This window comes from Miniopterus schreibersii (genome assembly GCF_964146895.1).
Source record: "Miniopterus schreibersii genome assembly, chromosome: 18".
NCBI lineage: Eukaryota > Metazoa > Chordata > Mammalia > Chiroptera > Miniopteridae > Miniopterus > Miniopterus schreibersii.
In genome coordinates, this window is record NC_138121.1 from 4,575,157 (window position 1) to 4,602,704 (window position 27,548).

Below are 27,548 nucleotides of genomic sequence, written 5' to 3' on the forward strand. Positions count from 1 at the left end.
AGGGAAGAGAGCACATTCCTGCCTTCCATGTGTCCGTTTTTAAAAATGAGGAAAGCTCGTAGCAGTCCACAGCAGAACACAGTGGGCATTTGATCATAAGTAGGCAGAATGCCCCTCATGTCTCATTGGCCAGCTGAGTAGATGTCATTGACTCTGATGGGGAAGAGGAACGGATCAGAGGACTGACTGCATGGCGTGTGATTGTGTCTTTAGTAGTGCATGTTGTGTTCTGAGGGACAGGGAGGGGGAGCAACGTAGAGGAAGTGTCAGGAGTCCTCACAGAGGGGCCACATTTGAGCTAAGCAAATGTTCCAGATGAGGAGGGAGGAGGGGTGGAGGTGCAAGTGAAGTTGGAAGTAGTTGGGGCATTGTGGTTAAGCGAAAGGGCTCAGGCATGGGGTAAACCATCCTGGCTCCGCCTCCTTTGTCAGCTGCAGCAAGTCACTTTCCCTAGTTGAGCCTGTTTTCTCACTCTGTAGAATGGGATGGAAAATACCTACCTCCATATATCTGTTAAATGGGAAAATGTAAATGAAGTATTTCGCAGGGTGTACCATAAGAACTGAGCAGCTACTATTTAATGAGCATGCAGGCTATATGATTATTGTTTGGATCCCACCCTAAATCACAAGTTAAGCTTGATGTCTCTGGAAATGAAAGACTCTGGCTTAAAAGGATTGGGTGGTATCAGTCATCTGTTGCTACATAACAAATTACCCTGAAATGTAACAGCTTAAAACAAATGGGAGCTTTTATAGTAGTGCTGCTTAGACAAGAACTGAAACTGCTTGTGGTCATCCAGATTCACCCCCACCTGATCTGTGTCAGAATACAGTGGCAACCACAAGTGGTGGTCCAGGAGAGCCTTTGAATGTAAGAACAGAGTTGGGTGAAGGTTTCTTGTGCCTTAGCCCTCTCAGCCAAGTCCCACCCCCACTCCCACCCCCACCCAACCCCTAGATAACAGTTTTTTTCAACCAGTGGTCCCTGGATTATCTGCATTCTACTTATCAGATGAGGGGAAGGGTTCTGTAAAAAAATATATATGCAGATTCCTGTACCCTGCCAAAGACTTTCAGAATTGGAATTATTGGAATAGGGCCCTGGAAGTTGAATTTTTTTCTAAAAATGCTTGCTTAGAATAGTTTTTAGATTTACAGAAAAACTGGGAAACTAGTACAGAAAATTCCCATATACTCACACCAACTTTCCCCCATTAACATCTTCCATTAGTATGGTACATTTGTTACAATATATTAACTAAAGACCCTACTTTGTTCCTGTTTCCTTAGTTTATACTTCATGTCCCTCTTCTGTTTCAGGATCCCACCTGGGACACCACAATACTTTAGTAGTCATGCTTTCTCAGTCTCCTTGTGGCTATGACAGTTTCTCAGACTTTTTTTTTTTTATTTTAAAAAATTAAAAGAGAGAGAGAGAAACATCAATGATGAGTCATTGATCAGCTGCCTCCTGCAGGCCCCCTACTGGGGATCCAGCCTGCAACTGAGGCATGTGCCCTGACCTGGAATCAAACTTCGACCTCCTGGATCCTAGGCTCAACTGCTGAGTCATGCTGGCTGGGTTCTTAGACTTATTTTTGAGGACAGTTTTGAGGAGTCCTGGTCTGGGATTTGTTTGATATTTTTCTCATGATTAGACTGGAAGGAAGACCACAGAAGTGAAGGGCCATTTTCATCACATTTTATTAAGAGTATATACTTTTTGATGTGATTTATCACTGTTGATGTTAACCTCAGTCACCTGACTGACAGTGTTTGATGTTAACCTCAATCACCTGGCTTTTCCACTGTACTCTTAGTCCCCTCCTCTTCCCATATTGTACTCTGGAAAGAAGTCACTGCTCAGTCCATACTTTAGGAGTGAAGAGTTATGCTCCGCCTCCTTGCAGGCAGAGCACCTACATAAGTTATTTGGAATTCTTCACGAATATTTGTCTATTATTTTCCATTCATTTGTATCAGCATGGACTCATAGATATTTTATACATTGGGTTACAATCCAGTACTACTTTGTTGCTCAAATTGTTCCAGCTTTGGCCATTGGGAGCTCTGTCAGTTGGCTCCTGTGTCTCTTTGACAGACCCCTTTTGTGTGTGAGACACACACACACACACACACACACACACTTTCTGACACTGCAAGGTAGAATCATTTATCCAAGGAGCCTTGGTTCCTTTTATTGGAGAATGGTATTAAAAACTACGACCTGGGTACTAGGAGTGCTCGAATCTGAATTTTTATCGCTCTCCAACTTTTTTTTTTTAATGAAGCCAGAGTTAAAGGACGTCTACTCTCAGTTTAGTTTCCCCTCAAGCGCTTCACTGGCCTTCCCAAGTCAGTTTCAGGGTCCCTCGGCAGAGGGCGCAAGAAAAGTTTCCTACTTCCTAAGTGAAAGAGGAGGACTCCAGATAAGGAACGGAGGCGGAGTTCTGCGCAGAACTGTCAAACCCGGGCGTGGGAGGGACGTGTCTTCTGACGGCGGCTGGGAGCTGTCACGTGAGGGTCATCGGTCGGCTGACTAGAGACCGTAGGGAGGGAAGAAGCCGAGTAGAGGGGCTGCTGATTGGTGGAGGAGGACCCAGAAAGATTGCACTTCGAAGCGGTGGGGACTACGATTGGCTCATAAAGAATCACCTGGGGTGTTGTACTGAGTAACCGGAAGACAGTGAGTTCCCCTGTGCAGGTGTATGCGCATGCGTTGAAGCATCGGGTCTCCGATTGGAGGCCGTGAATCACGGGGCGGGGCGCGTTAGGTTGGGGGCGTGGCTTGCGGGCGCGCGCCGCGCTACGAGGCCTCTGGTTGGCCAGCGCTAATCACGTGGTTCTGGGTAGCTGGCGGCGCGCGGGTGCGACGTCAACGCAGCCTGCTAAGCTCCTCTGACCTGTGCACCGCGGCCCGGCCCTGGCTGAGTCTTCCGAGGGGTCCGGGTCGGGCGGTTTGCCAGTACCTCTGCTGCCGCTATGGACAACTCCGGGAAGGAAGCGGAGGCGATGGCGCTGCTGGCCGAGGCCGACCGCAAAGTGAAGAACTCGCAGTCCTTCTTCTCGGGCCTCTTTGGGTAAGAAGCGCGCCGAGGATCGGCGGGGAGCTGGGCTGAGAGCACGAAGGAGTTTTGGCCTGAGGCGGCGGGACAGGGACCAAGGGCTGGAGCCTAGAGGACGGAGGGGATTTCGGACGAGGTGCGGTGGTCTAAGGCAGGAGAGGGGACATAGTCTTAGGGCCAGGGGGCCCAGGCTGTGTAAACACGGTTTGAGGAGAGACTGAGATGGCGGAAGAGCTCTGGGCTGAGGACACCTAGGCCGTGGCGACATCATGAGGCTGGAAGGGGACCGAGGATGAAGACGGACCAAGGGGCAGGAGGAAAACTTGGACCGAAGGCATGTGCTTTGAAGCCTTGAAGGGCACCGGCCTGAAGGGATTGAGGGAACCTGAGCAAGCAGCCAGGTCAAGAAGACTGGGAACCGTACGAGAGCCCATCTGAAGTATCCCAGGCGGGCCAGAGGGGGCTTGGGGCCAAGGACATTTGCTCTAGCGATTGACCTTTCCTAGGCCCCTGGCAGTGGATTTGCATGAGCGCTGGATGATGGGGGTGAGGGGGTCTGGGCTCGGGATCCTGGGAGTGATGAGTTCAAGCGTGAGGTGTGTTAGGTGCCTGGGGCGAGTATGTTAGTAGTGGCCAGTGTAGGGAGACCTTTTACTCAAGTGAGCTCTGAGCAAAGGGATTCTGGGTGATGAAATTAGGCTGGAGTCTGGGCTGAGAGGCTGGAGAGTGGGGTGGGGGTATGAGTAATGCTGACTTTGTTTAGGAGATGGAAGGATGAAAGAGAGAAGTGAGGGAGATGAGAAAACCAAAAGGAGCAGAAGCCCTGCTGTGTGATGGCTGAGCAGTGGTCGGGCGGTGTGAGCAGGATGACTATGGTGTGCTGAGAAGAGGGTCTGAAAGGGGCTGGGTTGGCAACGTGTGTGGTGGGCATTTCACACAAAATTCATGTTGGCTCATAAAAGTGATGACCATCCTTTGAGGAATCTTTGTGGCTTAAGAGTGTCAAATGCCCGAGTTTGAAGTGTGGCTCTGCCACTTTTTTCATGAGGTTAGGTAATTTCCCTGCTAAAAGGGGATAGCTAGTAAAACTCACCTCAGAAGTTTGCTACTAGTGGTGAATAAGAGTGCATGTAAGTGCTTAGAATTGAGTGTGGCACATGGTTAGCTTGAAAGGTGTAAGCTATCATCAGTGTCACTTCCAGGAAGGAAACAGGTTTGGAACCTGTACTGAGAGGGCCAGTGGAAATCAGGGTATGAGCTTGAGGGAGATGTCTGGGAGAGTCAGAGGAGGGAGAAGCTGAATGTGATGAGAGAGGAGCTGAAAGGGACTGGGGAAGGGACTCTGGGCCCTGGGACTTTGTTGAGTTAGGGGAAGGGGTTTGAGGTCCTGGACAGAGGAAGAAGATTGCCAGAGAGCCGAGGAGAACAGAGGAGGGTTACATTGCTCTGGGGACTGAGAGGAGGACTGGAGAGGGACATTGGGTTTGTAGAATTAGGAATAACTGTGGTGGAGGTAAGACACAGAGACTGGGGAAGGCTGCAGGACTGGGAGAGTCTGCCAGAAGGCTGGGTATGGGGTTTGAGAGGAAGGCCCAGAGACGGGGAGGTTGGTAAGAAATGAAGGGGAGAGTTCTTTCCAGGAGAGGAGATGGGCCACCCATTGTTATTTGAGGTTGGAGAATGTTTAGCAAAAGGACTTTAATATGGTGACTGAGAATCACTGAGGGGGGGAGGGGTGGAGAAACTTCTGGGCTGACATACTGATTAGTGAGGAATGTTTTAGAGGCTGAGAGCAGAGAGAGGATATGTGTGTTTCTTCTTCCTTCACAAGGGGAGAATCAAGTGCAGTGTTTTGGGGTGAGGCCAAGAGCTCAGTTTTCAGCTAATTACTTTCCTGGGTGGCTTTTGGTGCCTGGTCCCTTTGGACTGAAGATCAGTGTACTTACCGTTGGGCTGTGCTTCGAGAAAGCAACCAAATCAACCTCTGAGACACTTGTCATCTGGTTGGGAAGACAAGTGAAGGGGAGCGGAGTTTGCCATCCCAAAATTTGCCTCATTGGGATATTGGTTATTTTAGGCTGAAGCTCTGAAAAGCCAGCATAAGTTAGCTCAGTTACCCTTTATAAAGGACTTTTACATTTGTAAGGGCACCTGTCTCCGTTACTGTACCAGGCTTGCCTTCACTATCTAGTGGAGAAGGTAGGGACTTAAATCTGCATAATAATCTTACCCTTGTTTACTGTGATTTTCCTTGTAGCCTCCCATAACCGACTGCACCCTCTACATCTTTTGTTTTTAGCTGTAGGTTGTATTTAACCTGATAGCTTAGGCCTTTTTGGCCAGCTATTTAGGGTTCCTGGGTCTCTCCCATGTATACAGGAGATACACATGTTATTAAACTTTAATTTGTTTTTCTCCTGCTACTCTGCCTCATGTCAATTTGATTTTTAGACCAGCCAGAAGAACCTCAAAAGGTAGAGGAGTTTTTTCTCCCCAACACAAGATTAACACTTGGCAAACAAGTAAAACGAAGTTGTCAGGTATAACTAAAAGCTAGATTGTGTCATTCATGTGAAGTTCCTGAGCTGTGAAGGGAAGCTGCACGATCTGGAGGAAGGCTTTTGGTGACGAGTGAACTGGGCCCCAAGGTACCCTAGGACTTGCTAAGGGAGTGGGGGCCTGGAAGGGTTATTCTAGGTGATGGGAATTGTTCGAGCAAAGGTGTGGCTTAAGGGGAGGCTCTGTCTGGAATGTTGGGGAACTGAGATCCTAAGGGACCGGAGATGGCTCCCTGGAGGAGAGCCCTCCATCTATCTGGGAAGATGAACAGGAGTTCTGGGAGTACCCTTTGGTGGGGGAGCACTGCTCCAGGCAGAGGGGACAGCTTGAGGAAGGCCCAGGTGTGTGAAATTTAATACGAGTTCCATGTTAGCACATGAAGTTTGAAGGGCACAGGTGGGAGGTGAAGCTCAGCAAGGACAGGCCAGTGGGGGGAGGAAGGGGCTCTCCAGAAAGGGTTTGGACTGAAGCTGCTGGAGAGCATTGAGGATTTTAAGAAGGAGTTCTGTCTTAGTCTGTTCAGGCTGCTACTACAAAATACCATAGGTAGCTTATAAACAACAAAAATTTATTTCTCATAGTTCTAGAGGCTGTGAAGTCCAAGATCATGTTGCCAGCAGAATTGGTGTCTGGTGAAGGCCCGCTTCCTCATAGACAGCATCCTTTCACTGTGTTGTTGCATAGTGGAAGGGGTGACCTAGCTCTCTGGGGTCTCTTATAAAGGCACAGAATTACCCCCAAAGACCCCACCTCCTAATACCATCACCTTGGAGGTTAGGATTTCAACACATAAATTGGAAGGGCGGAACACAAACATTCAGTCCATAGCTGGGCCAGTCCTGGAGGGTTCCCATTTGCGTTTTAGAAAGGATGCAGCAGCTGGGGTGGGAGAGAGGCTGGGTGAAGGCAGTGACATAAATAATAGCAGGTAGTGTTTATTAAGTGTTCTCTGTGGCTCCGGGTCAGGCCTGGGCCAGGCCCTTGACCAGCATCCTCACATTCAGTCTTTATAGCATCCCTGTGGAGGTAGACAAATGCAGGCTTAGAAAAGTTGAGTCATTTACTTGCTCAGTCCCCTAGTAAGGGGGATCTGCTGCCAGACCCAGGCCTGTCTGATCTCAAAGCCCTCCCTCCACTACACTTGAGGTTCCTCCTCCCTTCCCTCCTCGCTTCACAGTTTTCCCCAAACATTTGGCAGAGAGCAGGTGTATTCAACCCTGTCCCCTCCAGCTCCAAGAGCAGTTGAGATGGGAGTGAGCTAGGCCAGAGCAGAGGGCACGGACACGGGTGGGGGACCCACCTCACCAGAGCCTGTCTGTTTGAGGGATGGGAGTACAGCAAGAGGTAGGCCCAGGCCTCTGGAGCTGGAGTCCCCTGTGTTCACCATTTCACAACCCACCTTTCTCAAGGCCCTGGGTGGCTTCGAGGGAAAGAGTGTTGGGACTCGGCGTGTCTCTTGTGCTTCTTCCCCTTTCAGGAATCTCAGCAATGACAGCATCCCAAATTGAGAGGTCTCTGCTTGCCCCTAAAGGGCCAAGTAGGATAGCCTGCCTGGGATTTGGGGCAGCCCCATATCCTTGGATGTTAGGGCTTTCTTTGCTCTTCACTATTTCTGGGCTGCCAGACACTAGGGGGCTTTGGTGCACCAGCCTCCACCCAGCCAGTTAGTAAGTAGATCACAGCTTCTCTGCACCTTCCCTCCTGCTGCTCCCTCCTCTCCCCTCCCCTAACTCCCCAGCCCGCCAAAGGCCAAAGGGGGGGGGGGGGAGACAGGGAACAGCCCAGACTTCTCTGGAAGCAAAAGGTGGAGATTTCCTGAGGAAAGCACAGTGAAACTGCAGAAAAGGCCAGGCCAGGTGGGCACACATTTTCTTCCCTCCTGCTGGGAGTCTCCCTGGATGTAATTTCTTTCCACTTGGATAGCAACCTGCATAAGAAGTTTCTTCATGTGTGAAATGAAAATCATAGTAGCAGCTACTTCATGGGGTTGTTCTAAGGAATAAGTGAGATTATGTGTGTAAAGTGGTGAGAACACAGTGCCTGACAATGGTTACGTGCTTAAGTGCTTACTATCATCATCATCATGATTATTGTTGTTATTTATAGTTATTGGAAGTTGAGCTGGAAGCCCTGAAGGAAAAAATGGCAACGTGTTCTGTATACAAACAACACAGTCTCTAAAGGTCAAATATTGACAGATCAGTTCCTGTTTGAACCGCCTGTAGGTGCCAGCAACCCCAGGGGCCCTGGAGACTGGCTTTCCTGAGGGAAGAATTGCTGACAAGTTTGAGGACAGGACCCACCTGGCCCTTAGCTGAGCTTGTGAGGGAATGACATGGCTTTGCTTCCAGACCTCCTTTCACCCAGAGAACACGCAGAAACCCCTGGTGACATTTCCGGCCACACCAATGCAGTTCGCACTGCCCTGCCAGCTGCCAAGACCTACAGTGGAAAACTTGACATTTCTTGCCCAGTCTCCAAGCGGTTTCTTTCCTGAAGGGACACAAGGTTTCTGGGTAACCCAGCCGTGATTGTGCAGCAGTTGAGGGTTCTTGTCCTCCATGATGGATGGGGCTCTGCTGCCTGGTCAGATTAGGTTTCAGCGCTTCCCTTTGGGGTGGGACTACGGAGAGGCTAGGGTCTGTCAGAAACATCTTTCAAAAAAAGAAACATTCAGGTATTTGTCTGGGTGAAGTAATCCTGTTGGGGTGCCAAGGGCATTGGTATAGAACCACAGGAGCACCTTCCAGGCCTTGTGGGGCACAGCCCCTGCCTTTGAGTTTACAGTCAGGAGGGGATAGCTTGTAGTAAGAGATGGGGTCTGTGGGAGGAGTGACACTTAGCCAATCTGGGGTGGGGGAGGTGAAGCCCATGCTGATATGTTGAAGTAGGAAAACATTTCTAGAATATACTCTCTCTGCCAGTCTGATAAGAGTGATGCTAAGTGTGGCAGGCGCTCTCCTGGCACTACCTCATGCTTCTAGCAGCTCTGCCTGGTATGGAGTCTTATCCCCAGATACAGATGAGGAAACCGAGACTGGAGAGCCACAAGCTGGCACCGGAATCCTGGCCCATCTGACTACAGTCTGAGATTTTTCCACTGCCCCAAGTGACTAGAATTCCCACTGCCAGGCGGCTGGCAGCCTTTGGAGTGTATTTCTCCTCCGTTGTCTAGTAGCAGCAGTTTGAGCCCCTGCTGTGTGCTGCCCTCAATGCCGGCTCATCTCCGATCCTCACAAAGACTCCTCCCAGGTCCAGTTCATTGTCTCCATTTTATAGATAAAGAAACTGAGGCTCAGGGACTGTTCATCTAAGGTCACACAGTTAGCAAAGTGCTGAGACCAGTTTCAGCCCTGGTTCCCTGGCCCCCAGGTCCATTCTCTTCCCCACCCCTTGCCCATACAGGCGTGGTTGAGAATGTCCTGTGATGGTTTCAGTGCTGGACATTGTGTGGAGAGCTTTATTCTCTTGTGGTCATTGGGGCCTGTGCATCACTGTGGGGGCCCAAGCCCTGCCTGTCACTGCAGAGCCAGGGAGGCAGAGATTAGCTTAGTTTTTGCAGGTGATGTGGGAAGAGGTGCCGGAGGAATCCTGCGGCTATGGCCCTGACAGCTCAGCAGAGGAGCCAGGCTGGTGTCCACCTGTTCCCTGCACCGTCGGACCTTTCTGTTCTCTAATGTTCCTCTGCCTGTAGCACTGTACTGTGGGCCAGGGCTCCTTGGGGTGCTGGCTTGATGAAGCCCTCCCTTGCTCAGAGGCCTTGCTCAGAGGTGGCCCAGCGGGCCTCCAGCGGAGAGCAGTCTACTTGTCAGATGAGGGAAACCTGAGCGGTGTTGGCTGTTTAATCTATTGGAGAGGTGAGAGCAGGAAGGGACCGTGTTTGCCTCGTTTTCCAGAAACTCTTAGAAGTGGAATGAAGCCTCCCAGATCACTGAGTGAGGGAGAGGCAAGGGCAAGACTGGATCTCCTTTGGGACCCTGCCGCTTCCTGGCAGTGTGGGCTTGAGCAAGCCCCTTAAGGTCCCTGAGCCCCAGCCAGCTTCCTCCTTTGTAATGCAGGAGAGTTTGTAAATACCCTGGTGAGGACCTGAAGGGTTATTGTGAGGAACTCTGTCCCTTCAGGCGGAGTGCCTGGCAGCCCATTGTTGGCCATTATAAAGAGTAATAAAGATGCATAGCACACAAGGGAAGGCAAGGGCCTTCCACCAAGGGCACTGACTAGAGAATCAGGGCAGGGAGAGAAGAGTGATGGCTGGTAGCTGTGGCACCACAGGGGGACTGGAGGGAGAGGGACTGTGGAGGAGGACCTAAAATGGGAGTTAACTCCATCTGCCCTGCCTTTTTGAGGTCCTTGGGAAACTGCAGGTGGGATAGGTGGCATGTTGGTGGAACCTGGAAGTGCCCAGGGGATGGAGGAAGGAGGAAGGGAAGCTGAGAGTCTGCCCTGCAGACCCCCCTGGCCCGGGTCCCACCGGGCTGTCTGCATTCCTGGCACTGCTCACTCTCCATATGGCAGTCACTGGAGGTTGGTGGCTACTCCTAGGAGACCTGAGACTGCTTCCTCCGCCTTGGGAGGGGGGAGAAAGCAAAGCTGAGCGAGTAATTATAGACAGCCATGCGCCAGGCCAGCCCAAACCAGTTCCCTCTATTCCTGGGCATGGCTCAGAGCCGCTGGTTGGGGAGAGCCAAGCAGAGGCAGCTTGGGGGAGGTCAGTGGGGGAGGGACAGTCAGCTGTCACATGTGCTGCCACCCTGGCTCTTCAGAAGAGACAGACCCAGCTTGATTTTCTGGATCTTGTGCAGGGGGCAAAGGGAGAACGCTTGGTTTTCTCACCTTGGGGAGTTTGTGGTTTTCCTCATGGAGGCCAACTTTAGATGAGTGACAGGAGCGGACCTGACTGGGGAGAAAAATCCTGTAGTAACCCGTGCAGATTTACTGGAGGGGAGGGGGCAACTTGGTAGAGCAGTACAGATGGGAACTTTTTCCAGGCACTCTCCCTGCCAGAAACCCTCCTGTTGTATTAGAATATGGCCTAAACTCTTCTCCTGGCCTCCATATAGCATGGGGGCTACCCTGCCTGCCTCTCCAGCCTCATTGCCTACCACTCCCTGCACCATAGCCATCCTGGCCCACGTCTTTTCCTTAATTGAACTGACCAAGCTTGTTTCTGTCTCAGGGCCTTTGCACATGCTTTGCTGCGTAGAATGCTCTTCCTCTTTTCATGGATGGCTCCTTAGTCATCATAGGGAACTAAGCTCAAATCTTACATGCCTGACCTGCCCATTCAAAGCCCTTCCCAGCCCTCTCATGTTTAATCACTCTGAAATTGTCTTGCTGATTTCCTGTGTATAGAGGACCAGCTTCTTTTCCTTTGTTTACTATTATGTCCAGTGCCTGGCACATCGTAAATACTCAGACATTTGTTCCCTGGATGAACAGCTTCTCCCTTCAGGATCTGCCAGTGACCCTAGGCAAATCACTTTCCCCTTTTGGTGACTCAACTTCCATCTCTAAAAGAAGAGGATGGAAGCCCAGAGATTCCCCTGTTATCACAGTGGAAATGACTAGGTGGAGACCGGCCTCGCAGCCTAAGCAGGTGATAATCCCTCTGGCTTTTCCACCCCACCTTAGTCATTGACCCAGCACAGGGTTCTCCTAGCTTAGTCTGGGGTCATAGAATTTCAGCCCAGCAGCTGACAGGCTTTGTGTTCTGTGTCCACTCTGTCCCACTGAGCTGAAACAAACAAAACAGCTGGGCTGGCTCTGCCCATTGTTGGTCACCCGGCTTGGGACCTCTCAGTGGGATGGGCCACTTCTGCCCATCCAGAAGCCTAAGCGTTTTCAGAGATGGTCTGGGCCTGGATAGGGCAGATTGCATCCTCAAGGAAGGAAAGAATCTGTGGGCTGGGCAGAGCTATGATGGCGATCTGTGAATGCATCAGTCTCCTTTAAGAGAACATTCCAGAGAAGGTCCCCAGGGGGAAGTTTGCCTTCTGGCCCCAAAGGAATCTTTTGAAATCTCTTCTGCCAGAAGCTTGTGAAAGTGCCTCACCTCTCCAAGGCCAGGAGTGGTTTCTGAAGAAGGCACTTCAAACGGGGGCCTCAGGTTCAATGTTGGGCTAGCTGGGGTGAGGTCTGGGGAGGGGAAAGCTCATTGCTCAGGGACACTTCCTGGGGACAGCAGAAAGTCTGGGAGACTGTGTCAGCACAGCTGCATAAGGCAAAGGGCAGGCTTTTCACCTAAAGAAGAACCTTATTGGTGTGATTTGGGACTCGGGAGGCAGGACTGCAGTCCCAGCCCCCTCCCCACCCCTACTTAGCCATTACAGGAGGTATCTTCCAGTTGAAGTCACCTGACCTGGGACAGGTCACTGCTGGCTGCTTTCCAAGTTAAGTCAGCTTTTCCCCTCCCAAACTCACCTGATCACCTGAATCATCTGGGATCATTGTTAAAAATCCTGATTCTGTGCCCCACCCAGACCATCCTCCAGGGAGGGTAAAATCTCCAGGGAGGTTAGCTGTGGGCTCTGATTTGATTATTGTAAGGAGCCCCTCATATGATTCAAAAGATGGGTGAGGTGGACTACGACACTATCAGTGCAGTGAAGGTGTGCTCTGAACACAGCTCCGAAATTACCCTAGAGGCCCTTGCCAGCTGGTATGGCGAGTTTCCAGGGCCACTTGACAGCGAAGATGATATGTGCGGCTTTTAATTGGAAGAGTCCCCCTCTTCCTTCAAAACCAAATGTTGCTTGATGTCAGTGAAGAGAGAATCTGAACTCCATTTGGGGGATTCCTGAGTGTGTGGATTTACTGATTTTTGTGGGCAGTGGAGTTTGAACAGTTACAGAGACCGTAGACCTGGTGGTCTAAGCCTGGTAGAATTATTGGAGATGGAATGACTTACCACCAGTGTGTGAGGTACTAATGAAGAGCCCCAATTCAGGAAGGGGCACCACTTGGAGGTCAGGATGCCAGGGTAAAGCTGTCCCTGCAGGGTGCTCTTTAGGGTGTATCTCCCTAGTCCCTAACCATTACAGTTAAGTTTTCTGAAGGTGGTTTTGCCATTTTAAATAATGCTGTGCTGAACATCCTTGTAGCTTCTCTGATTAGTTTCTTAGGATAAATTACTATAAATGTAATTCATTGCTGGATCATAGGACCCAATGTAAATCTTGACATTTAAAATATATGTATTTCTTTTCTTGAGTAGATAAAATATGCAGGTGATTTTTAAAAATTCAGAGAGGGCCACCCTCTCCCTACTGGGAGCACACCTGTGCCTTTCCCTCCCCCTTCTTTATCCACGATAGTCATGCATCTCCTAAACTCTAGGGGACCCCACGGGACTTGCAACCAAAGGAGCAATGGGCAGCAACAGTTCTTCTGGACTAACCCCCTGAACTTATCCCCAAGTCCCCTTTTTTCTGACTCTCCAGTGAGCTGACAGCAGCTCCACCTAGCCTCACTCCTTTCCCATAACATTTCCAGAGAGCCAAAGCAGCCCCGCCTAATCTCTCTCCTATTGCTTCTTCTATCCTAGGCTCTTCTTTGTTTCACTGTCCCCAGCTTTAATAAGTGTACTCTAAAATAAAATGAAATTCAGACAGTGCTAACAAAGGGTGTCCATCTATCTCCCATGCCTGGCCCCCAGTTGTGTGGACCGTGCCTTAGAAAAAAATGCTGTAACTAGTTTATGGTATATTTTTCCAGAAATATTCTGTTCACATAAACATATATGCTTCTCTTCTCGCCCTCTTTTTTGTTTTGTTTTAACACAAATGGGAACTTTTTTATATACACATTTAAAAATAGTATTTTTCTGTGTGTTTATATTGTAATATTTATGCCCACACTTGGAGGGTTGAGAGGTCTTGTCTGAGCTGCAGTGTGCAAGGCACAGGATTAAGTCATTGGAGAAGGGACGAGGTTTCCAAAGCTGGGCTCTTCCCCCAGGACGCTTTGCAGTCTCTTGGGGAAAGGGACTTGTGGGGAGCCTGGGCAGGAAGTGGAAGTGGTTGCGGCTGTCAGAGGCTGTCACAGACTGTCACAGACTGTGGGGATTTCGGGAGGGCCTAGGCAGCCTTTGTGTGAGTGGGTGGGAGCCACAGACTCTCTCTCTCTCCTGAACCTGAAGTAGAGGCCTGGGCTGCAGCTGGATGCGGGAAGCTGGCTTCCCAGGGAATCATGGGAGTGAATGCAGGGGCACATCTACGCTGTCTCTGCTTCCTCTTTGATACCAGGCTGGATATGCTCCTTATCCTTTTTCCCTTTTTCCCCCCCAGAGGCTCATCCAAAACAGAGGAAGCCTGTGAAATCTACGCCAGAGCAGCAAACATGTTCAAAATGGCCAAAAACTGGAGTGGTATGTGACCTCTGCTAGGGCTCCTCTCTGCTGCATTCTCCTCTTTCCCTCAGCTTCCATTCCCCAGGTCCTGGCCGGGAGCTTAGCCTCCCAGCCCCTCTCGTTTTAGGCTTCTCCAGCATCACACGCCTGTGGGCCTGCTGTCTGGTCATTAGCCCGCTGGGTTACTTTACCACTTGAACCACAGGGCCGTGGAGAGAGGGTGGAAGGGTTAGGACAAACAGATTATTGAATCCAAGCAGATCCATGTGGACTGATGAGCTCTTTGAGGGGTTTCTCCTTAGATTCATAATTTCAGGTTTTCCTGGAAACTGTCTCAAACTGTTTCCATCAGAGTCTGAATTCTGGGCTGGGGGGATATTCAAGTGGTTCCAGTAACATTGATCACAGTTACAGTTTATTGAACACCTCACTAAGCACCAAGCATGCATTATTTAATTGAATCATCGCAGCAACCCTACAAGGGTCAGTACCATTCATTAATTTCCCCATTTTATAGATTAGAAAACTGAGACTTGTTTCAGCCCCTTGCCCAAGGTGCCACAACTAGTGAGTGACAGGACGGAATTCAGAAGCCAGAGCTCTGACTCCAGAGCCTGAGTGTTTAACCTGCCCCTATGTTGCTTCATGACCTTTGGAGCTGAGTAACTTGGGTTTGTGTCACAGCTCAGACTGACCTTGTGACCCTGGGGAAGTTACTTGGCCTCTCCTCGTGTGTTTCCTCCTCAGTACCACAACAGGGAAATAGTAGCCACTGAATGGGGCTGTGGTATGGGTTCATGGAGATGAGGCCTCACCAGCAAGGGCGGGCAGCACTCAGTAAATGTGATGGCACAGCATCATACAATGCTGAAAGGGCCGCCACCTGGAAGAGGTCACCCCAGGTCAAGCACCTCCTGAGACACTCACAGCCTGTGTTGGTGGGCGGAGTGTTATCCAAGTCATGGCTCTTCTGGCTTGGCACTGAGTTGTCAAGGCTGGAGCTTGGTTGGCAGGGAGGGGCTCCATGAGGTTGGAGAGGTAGGAGCTCACTTGCGGAGATGCCTGAAGGCCTGGAGGAGAGGTTGGAAAAGCCAGCACATTTAGTTCATAATATAAATTCAAGTTCATAGTATGACTTCAAGTGTCAGCAAGATTGGATCAGAGGAATCAAACGAAGACATAGTTTGGAACCCAGAGAGGACTTTTCTGACCAAGAAGGAGATGAAACCTGGTATGGGACCATGGAGGCAGGGTGTAGAGGCACAAGGTAAAATCAGTTATTATCATTTTCTGAGAATGTTTCATCTTCCACAAAATACATTGTACTAAAGCCAGATGCTATGTATATTTTTATGCTTCTGAGCTCAGAAAGTGCCTTAAAAGAAAGAGTATAGTACTTATTTTTCAATCACATAGATGTTGCTTTTCCCCTAAAATTTATAACTGCCCCCCCCCACACACACTATACAAACAAAATTTCTAGGGTTTGTTTGTTTTTACCTAGTGATATTTTACCTTTTCTGGAAATTTTACACCCAAGTTTCTAGCCCTTAAAAATAATAACGAACTCACACATGGTAAAAACCTGGGTGGCTTTGTCTATCCTGCTGCTCTGCAGCTACAGGGCAGGGTCCAGGCCCACTCGTCCTCTTCCAGCTCAGAAATTCTGTGACTTGGACTCAGCCGGAGGAGAACGAAGGGACACAGCCTCAGAACTGAGCTGGAGGTGGCTGTGGAGGTTCCAGTTAGCACAGTCCCCACCCCTGGAGGGGAGTGGTCCATTGTCTCCTGCAAGTCAGTTAAGGAGATGAGGCACATAAATAGAATGGGTTGGGACCCATGGAAAGTGACAGTGAGCATCTGAGCATGACAGACTGGGCTTCAGGTGTGTGGTATCCACTTGTCCCCGCGTGCTTAGGATCTTGGGGTCTATGTCCTATTTCCCTTTCTGGGCATGAAGCTCCTGGAGGGAGCAGACCCTGTGTCCCTGCCTCCCATGTACCTCACGATTAGTGTGGTGCTTTGCCCACACAACCTGCAATGACTCTACACAAGGGACTAGAATGTGGACAGAGGCAGAGGAATGTAGACAGGAAGAACTGGGAGTCATGGGGGAAAGAAATGGGACTTGGAATTGGGAAGTGCTTCAGAGTGCAATCACGATTTCCCCTCTCTTCTCCAACACCCCCTCCCGGACCCCTCCCATGATTCAGCCTACTCTCTGCCTTTGGTGGTTCCCAGCCCTGTGCTTCCAGGCTTCCCAGGGGGCACCACTCAGTTCAGGAGGCCTGAGGTCTAGGTCCAGACCTCTGCTCACCCAGGCCACTCTCTTCCTTTCTCCAGGGTCTCTGTACTCTTAAGAGCTCCCAGGGCACTGTCTGTGTCTTGCAAAGCATGGTTCCCCACTCAGGCTAGCATCACTTTTTTCTGTTCCAGCTGCCGGAAACGCTTTCTGCCAGGCAGCCCAGCTGCATCTGCAGCTCCAGAACAAGCATGACGCAGCCACCTGCTTTGTGGACGCCGGCAACGCATTCAAGAAAGCTGACCCCCAAGGTGAGGGCCTGTAGGCCATCAGGCCTGGCTTCCCAGAGTACCAGCTGAGCGCTCTACAGAGAAGTCCTCAGGTTTCCATGGACTCAGGTTTTCTCCAGTGGCTGACATGCGATAGGCTGGCAGGGAGGCACTCGCTCTTTAATTTCAGAACTGGCTCCCTTCCGGTTGGCATTTTCGTCCTGCTCCAAGCCTCCTCCTCTTCTTTCTACTGTGTGTGCAGCTGATCACTCCCTTCCCAAAGCCTGGGAGCATTTGGGAGTGGGAGTTACATTTCAGACCCACCGCATGCCAAGGGGAGAGGAAAATCTGTTCTGTTGTCAGAATTAACATGCAGAAGGGGGTAGGAGGGCTTCTGAGACCAGCCAGGTAGGAGTCGCTGCTGAAAAAGGAGAGGAAGTTATCCTAACCTGGCTTCCCTACCCAGGCGGGAGGGATAGGAGAGAAGAGCCTGAGATATAGTTGCCAGAGAACAAATTTCTTCAGATGACAGCATGTTGGGGACAGAAGCCCTCATTGGATCTGACTCATCATGAGAAAACCATTTTGTCCTACTGGGCTCATCCGGAAGGGGAAACCCAGTGGGTACCAGACTTTCAATTTCATGGAGCTGGGATTTTAATTTACTTTTTTAATCTTGGTGCCAGACATAGGTTGCTAACTTAATTTTAGCAAGCAAAGACATTTTTAAAAAAAGACCATCTATTGTCACTCTCCTCTCTTAAGAGAATGGGAAAGACATGAGTTGTTTTATTTTAAAAGGAGATGCTTAATTTTGGAATAAAGGCCTGTCCTTCCCAAGAAGGGACAGTTGGCAACAGTACGCACAGGTCTCTGCAAGGGTCAACGAGCACTGGTTCACACACAAGCTCTGGGGGTTGCTGGCAGGTCCATATCGCTGTCAGGGACATTTATTTAATTCCCAGGATTTGATCTCTATGTAAACCAAGTAGCTTTTCTCTGTCCCCAGACTAAACCAGTCACTCCTCTGCCACTGGGTGTCTCACAGATGGTGGTGTAAGTTGAGCCGGGTGGTTCAGTTGGTTAGAGCATCATCACATATACCAAAAGGTTGTGGGTTCAATCCCTAGTTGGGGCTCCTATGGGAGGCAACCAATCAGTGTTTCTCTCATATCGATGTTTCTTTCTTCCTTCCTTCCTTCCTTCCTTCCTTCCTTCCTTCCTTCCTTCCTTCCTTCCTTCCTTCTCTCTCTCTCACTCACTCTCTCTCTCTCTCTCTTTCTCTCTCAAATCAGTAAAAACATATCCTCAGATGAGGGTTTAAAAAACCCCAGGGGAGGCCTTGTCACTCCCTACACAGAGCTGAGTGCTGCGCCAGAGCAGGCCACGTGGGTGAGGTGACAGTGACCCATGCCATCCTGGGTTTGTTTTCAGCTGGAATCACCCAGAGAAGTCTGTGTGTCTCCCACGGAGTCACCCGCTTGCCCCCAGCCTTCCTTCTGCTCCCTGGGGAACTGGTTGACCTAGAGATGCTGCCCTAGCATCTGTGACGTTCAGCTGCTGCTCCCAAGTGAATGAAAGGACTTATTTCTGGGGCGGGAGCAGAGTGCCAGGCCACATGACACGTGCACACCAGCTGCTCTTTAAACAACCCCAGCACTTCCTGTGGACAGGCCCCACCTGGCATTGTGAGGTCATGTCCTTCCCTAACTTTTGATCTGAGTTTTCTCATCTCTCAGCAAGCTCTGCAGGGTGTGTGTTCGGTGTTGCCTGGGGCCTAGAAGCAAGGAGGGTGGCAGAGTCTTCAGGCTGGTGGGAAAGCAGCAGTAGTTAGGTGTGGTGATGGTCCCCTTGTCTTAGTTTCTCGGGGGATCAGGGAGCACAGTTTGCTGCCCTGGGAGCTGAGGGGGGAGGAGGTGGGTTTGGGGTGGGGGGAACCTTATGCGAGAACAAGAGGGGCAGTGGAGCACAGAACAGTGTAATTTGGGCAGTGCTGGCACTGGGTGCCTTGTCTGGAGCCCAGATGAGGATGTTTGGTGCTGAGGGTTGGGCCGGGCGTTTGGGGCAGCATCCCAAGCACCACTGCCTCGTGGACTGCCAACCCCAGTCACAAGTCTGAGGTGGGGACCATTCCAGCCAGGGTCAGGGGAGAAGGCATATTTGCACCAGGAGTGACAACTGCTTTGTGTCTTGGGCCAGACCTCTTCACAGAGGTCCGTGGCAGCTGTGTGTGGCTCACTGTGGTCCTAAGGTCCAGGAGGAGCCTGCTCTCCTTCCACATTGGACAGGTCACTTAATCTGTTGGATCTGCATTTCCTGGTCTGGTATAGCAGAGATCACGAGATAAGGCGCAGACGTGCCCAGGGTGGCACCTAGCATGTGGTAAAAGTCCATTGAGGGACAGCCTTCAGCTTACTTCCACCAGGGGCCTGACCTGGGCTCTGAGCCTCCACCCCCTTGGCTGCATGCCTTCTGAAACAGAGCTAGAGGGCCCATTTGGAACCTGGCCCACTTTCCCAAGCAGGTGACCAGCTCCCTGGGGCCCTGCCAATTACCTCACCTGCCTCGAAGTCCTCCTGTCCTGTATCAGCACTTCCTGCCAGAGCCCTGGAGGGCCCGCCCCTCCAGAGGCAGCTGGTGCCAACCCTGGGCCTGAGGCCTGCCAGAGCTACTCAGGGCGGAAGGAAAGGATTTGGTTCCTGTCATCACACTCTCCCTCTTTGGAGTCTGCCCTCAGTATGGGTCAGGGAGTCTCTTGCTGCCGCCTGGGGAGGAGAGGGAAGAGGTGACGCCCATAGTTGTTAGTGATTCCCGAGTTTCCCAGCCACTGTCTGCTGTTGTAGGTGGACTCAGGCCAGGGAGGGTTCATGCATGTGCATCCAGGGCAGGGAGGTGACCAGGCCCCCATTTCCCCTCCCCCTCGTACCCCATGCCCCACTGCCATTGGATGCCTACTGTGTACCAGGCCAGGGCATCTCCTTTTAATCCATTCCACTTCCTGTGGGGTTCTGGGATTTGTTTATCGAGGCCGCTGGCCGAGTTGGGTGGTGGACTGCAGGAGTGGGATGGGAGGCAGCTGGAGCCCATGGGGTGGATTGAGGACCCTGGGTTGCAGACTCCCAGTCTCCCTAAGCCAGGGCCTTCCCCTCTCTGGGCCTCAGCCCCCCTCCTCCCATCGTGGGCTGGATCATTCCCAGAGTCCCTTTCTAGCTCCAGCTTCCTGTGGGTAGATGGGGGCAGGGGGAGGGGTTCTTTGCTCATCCAGGGATGCGCTGGCCACTCATCCTGGGGATTCTCGTCACCTGATAAGCTAGTTGTGTGTCAGGCTTGTCTGTCAGTGCTCTTACCAGGGTGTCAGCTGGGAGCCTGCCCCTTTCAGGAACAGTCCTGGGGTGAAGAGCAGGCATGAAGGGGATTTAACCCTAGGAGTCCGTGTTGCTGCGCTTGGGGGTGGGGGGTGGGGGGAAGCCTCCCCTGCAGGCCCCAAGGCAGCTGCAGGAGATCCTGTCCTGCCGGGGGAGTTTCCAGCCCCTCCCGCTGCCGGCTGTTAATGTCACTGGGAGCAGCCTAGCCACCTTTGCCTGCAGGTGTCCCATTGGACTCCGGGCAACCCAGGAGTGGGAGTGGGTGAGTCGTAGGGTGCCTGCTGGTCACACCCACCTCCCAGGGTGGAGGCTAGAACAAGGGTGGAACATGCAGAACCTGCACCCTGCAGCCCAGCTGCTCACTCATCACCATCCTCATCATGGTGTTGCAACCAACCCTTGTTGCAACCAGTTGGTAGCTCATCAATTACATCCAGAAAAGCTATTACAAAGTGTGTGTGTCAGTCACACTTGTGTTTCCAGCTGTCATTTTTTGTTATTTGCCCCCTGTCCTCTGCCTCCTTTTCCTCTTCCCTATTGCCCCCAGACTTCCAGCTGTCAACTCGGAACCTTAACCAAATGATGCACATTCTCTGAATCCTTTGGGGTCCCCAGAGGCCTTTCAGAATTGGACTAAACCTCTAGATCCCCTCACTCCCAGAGCAGTGCTCACAGACACACAAATATAAGCAGCTTGAGGACTCCCTGAAAGTCCAGCCCGGAGCTAAGTTCCATGTTCAGATGTCTCCCTGGGTAGTGAGGCCATAATCCCCTTGAGAGCAGGCGCCAGGCCTAACACTTCTTTGTAGCATCTTGGCCATGGGCCTAGCTGACTGGAGACCCTGGAAGCAGACCAGGAGCCTTTCAAATGCCCTGGACTGCAGGCCAAACTTTCAGCCTCTGTTCAGCTGACCCCCACCCTGTGGTCTGTCCAGGCTCTCTCTGTTCTTCCTCCTCTACCTCCCCACTCCCTTTCCTCCTGCGATTTGTTAAAACAGTGTTAAAAAAAAAAATCCACCCAAGAGCTCATCTCTATTTGCTAGAAATTGCCTCCCACTCATGCTTCTCTCTCCTCCAAATAACTTGTCGAAGAAAAAAGCCATTCCCAAATTTAAAATCCTGCAAGAGATAGTACAACAAAGGTAGCCCAGTCCCTCCTCTCAAGTGCCACCCCAGCGTCTGTTTCGTTGGCAGAGCTGTGGTTTGAGGAGCTGGCGGGTATCAGCGCCAGGTTAAGGAGGGCACAGAGGGCTCTGCTGAGTGCTGAGGTGGGGGCAAGAGAACGATGGAGATTCCAGCTGGAGGGGTCTCTGAGTCACAGCATCTGGCCTCCTCCTGCCATAGATGGAGGCCAGACAGCTGCAGGGGATGTGGCTGGTTCAGGGTCCCACAATGAAAGGATGGCAGAGTCCCGGCAGAACCTGGATGACCCTCAGGTGTCAGGCTTGGCTGACCCTTGCCAGCAGCTCTGTCCCCGAGGGTAAAGCCTTGGATGATCTGGCTCAGAACCCCCATGGGAGCTTGGCCATCAGCTGCCTCTGGCGCCAGCCGTGTCCTTTCCCTGGCGTTACTGAGAAGGCGGTGGCTTTGTGGCAGCTGGAGGGATAGGGCAACTTCATCCCCCCACCCCAAGCATATGCCCAGCAAGTCAGACAGCAGAATAAATTAGTCTGAACAAGTTCCCTGGGCTCAGGATTCCTTCACCTTCCCTCCCAGCCGCTCTCAGGGAGCACGTAGCCCTGGCAACTCTATTGATCTCCCCACAGGCAGGCTTCAGCCCTGCACCCCCCTCCCAGCTTTTGCTAAAATGACTTCCCTTTCTCACTTCCCCTCCCCGCCTCCCTCTTTCTCTCTCCAGAGGCCATTAACTGTTTGATGAGAGCAATTGAGATCTACACAGACATGGTAAGAGTCACTACAGTCCTGTCCCCACTCCTGGCTCCTGGTCCACCATGTTGCCCCACCTCACCTCTGCCAGGTACCTCCGCACACCTCGTCCCTGGCAGCACCCCCTCCACCTGTGCACCCATGGACGGGGGCTGGGTGTGGAGTTTCTTGTCCAAGGTTACCTGGTCAGGGCAACACTCAGACCTGGGCCTCTTACTCTAGAGCCTCCCTTTTGAGCCCCATGCCCTCCGCCCTCTGTACCTTCTTCTGTGCACTTCACCTCACAGATGCGACTAAGGGGCGGGGAGGCACAGCTTTGGGGACCAGGGTGGAACATAGTTGAGCTGGAGTGTGGCACTGGTCATAGACATTCCCTTCCCTTCACAGGGCCGATTCACGATCGCAGCCAAGCACCACATCTCCATTGCTGAGATCTATGAGACAGAGCTGGTGGACATCGAGAAAGTGAGTGGCAGCAGGGCTCTTGGCAGGCAGCAGGGAGGGCCTGGAGCAGCCATTCCCCTGGGACCAGGACTCCTCTGTCTGTCCTTTTCACTCTGGGAGTCCTGGTGTCTGAGCCCTGGGAAAGGGATGTGGGCACTAGCAGAAGGTGGGTGAATGACTTGGCCATGTCCTAGGTGGGCCTGGGGCTGCCCGTGATAAAGGTGCAGGCACCCCCTCACCATCCTCCCTCCCCGTGTCTCCACAGTCCATCGCCCACTACGAGCAGTCTGCGGACTACTACAAGAGCGAGGAGTCCAACAGGTACCAGCCCGTACCCCACTCCTGCCTGCCAGCCCCTAGTGCACTTGCAACCAGCCATCACCAACCTCCCTCTCTCCGCCCCACATAGCTCAGCCAACAAGTGTCTGCTGAAGGTGGCTGGTTATGCTGCGCAGCTGGAACAATATCAGAAAGCCATTGATATCTACGAACAGGTGGGGACATGGGGCTCTGAGCCTTGCTCTCTGCAGAGGACACTGCTCCCTATCCTATGTGCTGATGCCCCCTGCCCCCATCTGCCACCCTCTCTATTGCCCCCTCCCTCCCTTTCTCTCCACTTTCCTCTGTCATCACCTCACCCTAACTCTGTACCCAGCCTGGCTGAACATTTTCTCCACCCATGATCCCATGTGGTGTGGCTGCCCTCTCCCTGGCCCAGCCCATCCCCAGTCCTCACAGGGAGCTTCCTGGCCAACCCCAGAGTGAGACTGACTCTGAAGAACCAGAGTTGGGGAGAGAACGGGAAGAACTGCTGAAGCCTGGGGTGGCCAGAGGCTGCTGAGGAGCCCAGAGGAAGGGGTCAGGGATACAGGGATGCTCCCAAGTGGGAGGTAGTGTCACAAGGGTTTTCGGGTTCCTCTGCAGTGTGGGGAGGGCTCGGCAGTCCCAGGCTGTCCTGGTGGGTTCAGCTGGACAGGAAAAAGCCAGGGAGCTGGCTTCGGAGGAGAGTGGAGCGGGCACCGCCTCTCATCTTCCTGCAGCTGCCACCCCTCTGCCCACCAACATGCCAGCCTTCCGTGGGGCCTGATAGCAGGACCACCTTGTCCCACCATCTTGGGCACATTGGGAGGCCCACAGAGTCCTGGCCTTGTGGCAAACCCCCCCCCAATTATGTCTTGGTCCTTGGTCACTCATGTACCCATTGCTGACTAAGCCTGAGGCTGGTCCTGGGCCTCCCTGCCCTTGAGGTCCTGGGTTAGCAGCTGTTCACTTGGGGCACAGACCCAGCCTCTAGCCAGCCTCCGAGTGCCTGGCAGTGACCCTGGCCCTCTGGCTGCCTGCTGTGAGCTCACAGTGCAACCTCCATGTACCCACAGGTGGGGACCAATGCCATGGACAGCCCCCTCCTCAAGTATAGCGCCAAGGACTACTTCTTCAAGGCGGCCCTCTGCCACTTCTGTATTGACATGCTCAATGCCAAGGTGAGCCCACCCAGAGCTTTCCCTACCTGCCAGGTGACCCCTCCTGGGGCACTGGAACCACTGTCACTAGGTCAAGTCCCCTCTCAACTCTTTAGAAGGGGTGAGCCCCTCACGCCTGGCCCCTGACAGTCGGTCTTGGGTGAGAAACACTTGTTCTCACTGCTGCATTTCTGTCCCTGATGTCACCTGCCTGGCCCCTTAGCATTTGAGTTTTCCATTTCCTCACCTGGTGCCAGGCTCTTTCTTTTGTGAGAACACATTTTGAATCCTTACTGCTCCCCATGAGGTTGGCATCACTGTCACCCATTTTACAGACAAAGACATAGGCTAATACCAGAGCCCCTTGTTCAAGGCCACATGGCTAATAAACAGCAGCCCCAATTCCAGATCTTTCTGACTCCCAGTGTCACGATTTAAACCATAGTCTGCATGTCCACCCACCCATCTTCAGGGGCTCTTGGTAAGAGAGGTGTCACTGCTGGCGAGGGGCAGTAAATGCCCAGGGGAAGGAGCTGGACTCCTGAATCTGGGATTTCTTGGGGGTTTTCAGCAGCCCTACCCTTAACCTGGCACGTCTGAGCCCCCTGCCCTGTTCCCTGCATCTGGCCACTTCAGATCCCTGCCCTACCCTGTGCCCTGAGCAGTCCACTGCCCTATCTGGGTGTTTCTCTACTTTTAAAATTGGGGTCACTATCATTTGACCCTTCCTGGGTCCTCATGATTGTTAAATGTGATACTGCCTGGCATGGAAGAGGTACACAGACAGTTGTCATTTGCACCCTCCCCTGGGTGTGCCAGGTTCAGGAAGGAGCACTGGGGACTGGCCTGGGAAACCCTCCCTACCAGCTGTCTCTACAGCCAGGCTGGTGCTGAGCTCAGTTCCTTGGAGGTCCCACTAGGCACAGAGCCAGGTGACCAGGAGGCTGGGGGAGGGGCACAAAGAGCTGACTCAGGGCCCAAGCCATCCTTAGATCCCCTCTGCTGTGAGGCCAGCGGCTTCAACAGCCCCTTTGTTAGCCTGTCGCCTTCCTTCCTTCCTTCCACCGTTGCTGTGCTCAGCTTGCTGTCCAGAAGTACGAGGAGCTATTCCCCGCTTTCTCCGACTCCCGGGAGTGCAAGCTGATGAAAGTGAGTGCTGGGGCCCTTTCCCTGCCCCTTTCTCACCTGGGCCTGGAAGTGGGTGGTTGGGAGCCAGGGATGAGGAACCTGGAAGCTTGGCTCCAGTTAGTATGAACACTGAGATTTGTGTAGTGGTTCTCAAGGGGTTTTTGTTTTTATTTTGTTTTCCCTCTTCTGCCATTTGGATCTCCGTTTTCTAGATGAGACCAGACTCAGACAGTGATGAATCTAGTAGGGGCTGAGCTGGGACACACACACACACACACATGCACACGTGACCTGTGTTCCTGAGCTTGCAAGCAGCTTCTGACACGGGCAAGATTGGAACACAGTCTTTTCCTTCCTCTGAGCATGGGAGTCCCCCGATTTTCATCCACCCAGATGGTGTGTGTGTGGGTCTAACCCAGGCCAAGCCTCAGGCCAGCTGGGGCCCTGACCTCTGCCTCCCATTTTCTTACAGAAATTGCTAGAAGCCCATGAGGAGCAGAACGTGGACAGCTACACTGAGGCGGTGAGTGGCTGGCAGGGTGGCCACCCTTCTCAGACACACACTGTGTGAATTTCACCCTTTTTATCTCTGGCCTTGGCTCCTGGCTGTGAATTCCTTTCTGTGGTCACCCCAGAGTCTCACAAGTATCCCCAAGAGGTGTGGAGAATGTCTCCCCACTTTAGAGATGATCGCACTGAGGCTGAGAGTGGTGAGGGAACTCATTCTTGGCCCCTCGGGGGCAGAGCTGGGTTCAGAACCACATTTGTCTGCCCCTGAAGGCCAAGGTCTGTGCCACTCAGAGTACCCCTAGGTGAGCAGCTGAGAGCCACCTCTCATCCAGCACTTTGGGTTACCCAGAGGAGCAGAAACGGAAGGAAACGAGACACCTCAAGAGCAGGAGGGAGGTGGAGCTGAGGGGGCAGGAAAGGTGGCATTAGGAGGGCCCATCCTTGCAGCAACAAATTATTCTTAGAACTGCCCCACAGGTGTTTCTAAGTGTTCTGGAACCAGTTGTGTCCAGCTCAGGATCTGATCTGGTCGTCTAGACCGCAGCTGGGCGCCTGCCTGTCCAGAACCCTAGGCCCCTAACAATAACAGACCAGCTCCCACTGGTCCCTCCTGCCCCCGACAGTGGTGGGAAGTCGGGAAGCTCTGCATGAAGTGGGGGACAAAGAACGTGGGCTCTCGCTCGGGCCTCTCCTACCTATGGCACTCAGAACGGGCCTTTCTCACATCTCCGGGCCTCAGTTTCCCATCCATAAAGTGGCACCCTTTTATTTTAAGCTACAAAATTACTTTTTTTCCTGAAAGGAAGCCTTATGCTCAGGCTAGTGAAGGCCCAAAAGGGAGCCACTCAGCCTGGTGTCTCCTTTGCTCCGTCTCAGGCCACAACTGGCAGGGACACATGTGGAGAATCTTGGGACCAGAGACCTTGGGCTCCAGGGCTGGGACAGGGAAGGAGCCAGGGCCAGGGCCAGGCATGGGATTCGTCACCTGTCACTATAGTCACCATTGCGGGTGTGCACAGGTGAAGGAGTATGACTCCATCTCCCGGCTGGACCAGTGGCTGACCACCATGCTGCTGCGTGTCAAGAAGACCATCCAGGGCGAGGAGGAGGACCTGCGCTAAGCCCACTCCCCGGCGCCTGTCTTCCTGCCCCTCTGCTCTCCCCAGCAGCCCCTCCATACACAGCGCGAGCCCAGAAAGAGTTGGCCCAAGACCTCGGCTGGGACCTTCCCTCCCTTCCCCTCAGGAGTCTTGCAGGCCACAGTGCAGGCTTTGCACTGTCTCGGCCCCAGAGCCCTGGTCTGCTGGCTAGACAGTAACCCTCTGTTCTTGCTGCACCCCTCCCCCTGCCCATTTATTTAAGCCACAAAGGTACCCTTTTCCACCCCAAAACAGAGTCTGTGACATAGACCTATTTGCTGTGGGTGCTGTCAGGGATGGGGTCAGCATCTAGCCCCCATCTCCCAACTGGCTGGGGCTGGGGTGTGAGGTTGGTTTCTGTCTCCCCACTTCTGTCCCCCAGCCAAGCGCTGAGCACATGTAGCTGCTGAGATTTGCTCTTGCAGCTGGGGGTGGGCTCCTTTCCCCCAGTGCTGGGAGCCTCAGGGGGTCATCCTGCACCCGCCCCACATCTGCTCCTGCCATAGTGCTTTGAGGTTTTGTGGGTCGGAAGCTGCCACTGGCCCCAAAAAGAAAATAAAAAACAACACTTTTGCATGAGTCTTTCTTCCTCTTCACCTCTGCTACCCTCTTCTTCCTTCAGAGCTGGAGTTCTGTCTTTCTGTCCATTCCCTCTCCCCCCCAGGACTCTGGTCACACTGGGAAGGGGAGAGCCAGCTTTACCTGGAGGCTTGACTGGGCTGGAGGTCTTGGGGAGGGGCCATGGATTTGGGAGTCTGGGAGCACCCTTCTTCATCTGTGGGCCTTGGCTTCCTCAGCTGGGTCGGTGGGTGGCAGTGCCATCCCTCAGAGCTGACTGGAGGCTGGATGCAGCAGTTGTGTAAGAAGGGGTGGAAGAGGCCACTGAGTCTCCCAGCCTACCCCATGTCCACATGCCCTGGAGGGAGCACTGAAAGCCCCAGTGCCACTTGTTCCACATGTTGCAGGGTGGGGGAGAAAGCAGCTTTGGTGGCAGAGTACAGGACCAAGTGGGTATAGGGAGTGGGAGAAGGCGACAGGATCCCTTTTCCCCAGGAAAGGTGGGCAAGAACCACTCAACAAGGCAGGCCTGTGAGTCGGGTGAACCATCCCAGGTGCATGTGCTTCCGCCCC

The 27,548-nt window shown here is 52.6% G+C and overlaps 1 protein-coding gene across 1 annotated transcript; it reads left to right on the forward strand.

Annotated features, from left to right (window-relative positions):
• The first annotated feature begins 2,814 nt into the window (after positions 1 to 2,814).
• NAPA (NSF attachment protein alpha) lies at positions 2,815 to 26,996 on the forward strand. Its single transcript, XM_081120051.1, has 11 exons — positions 2,815 to 3,082; positions 13,912 to 13,991; positions 16,410 to 16,526; positions 21,708 to 21,754; positions 22,124 to 22,201; positions 22,446 to 22,501; positions 22,590 to 22,674; positions 23,557 to 23,661; positions 24,721 to 24,789; positions 25,241 to 25,291; positions 26,298 to 26,996. The coding sequence occupies exons 1-11, from the start codon at positions 2,985 to 2,987 to the stop codon at positions 26,397 to 26,399; spliced, it is 888 nt and encodes a 295-aa protein (XP_080976177.1). The 5' UTR covers positions 2,815 to 2,984; the 3' UTR covers positions 26,400 to 26,996.
• The last annotated feature ends 552 nt before the right edge of the window (positions 26,997 to 27,548 follow it).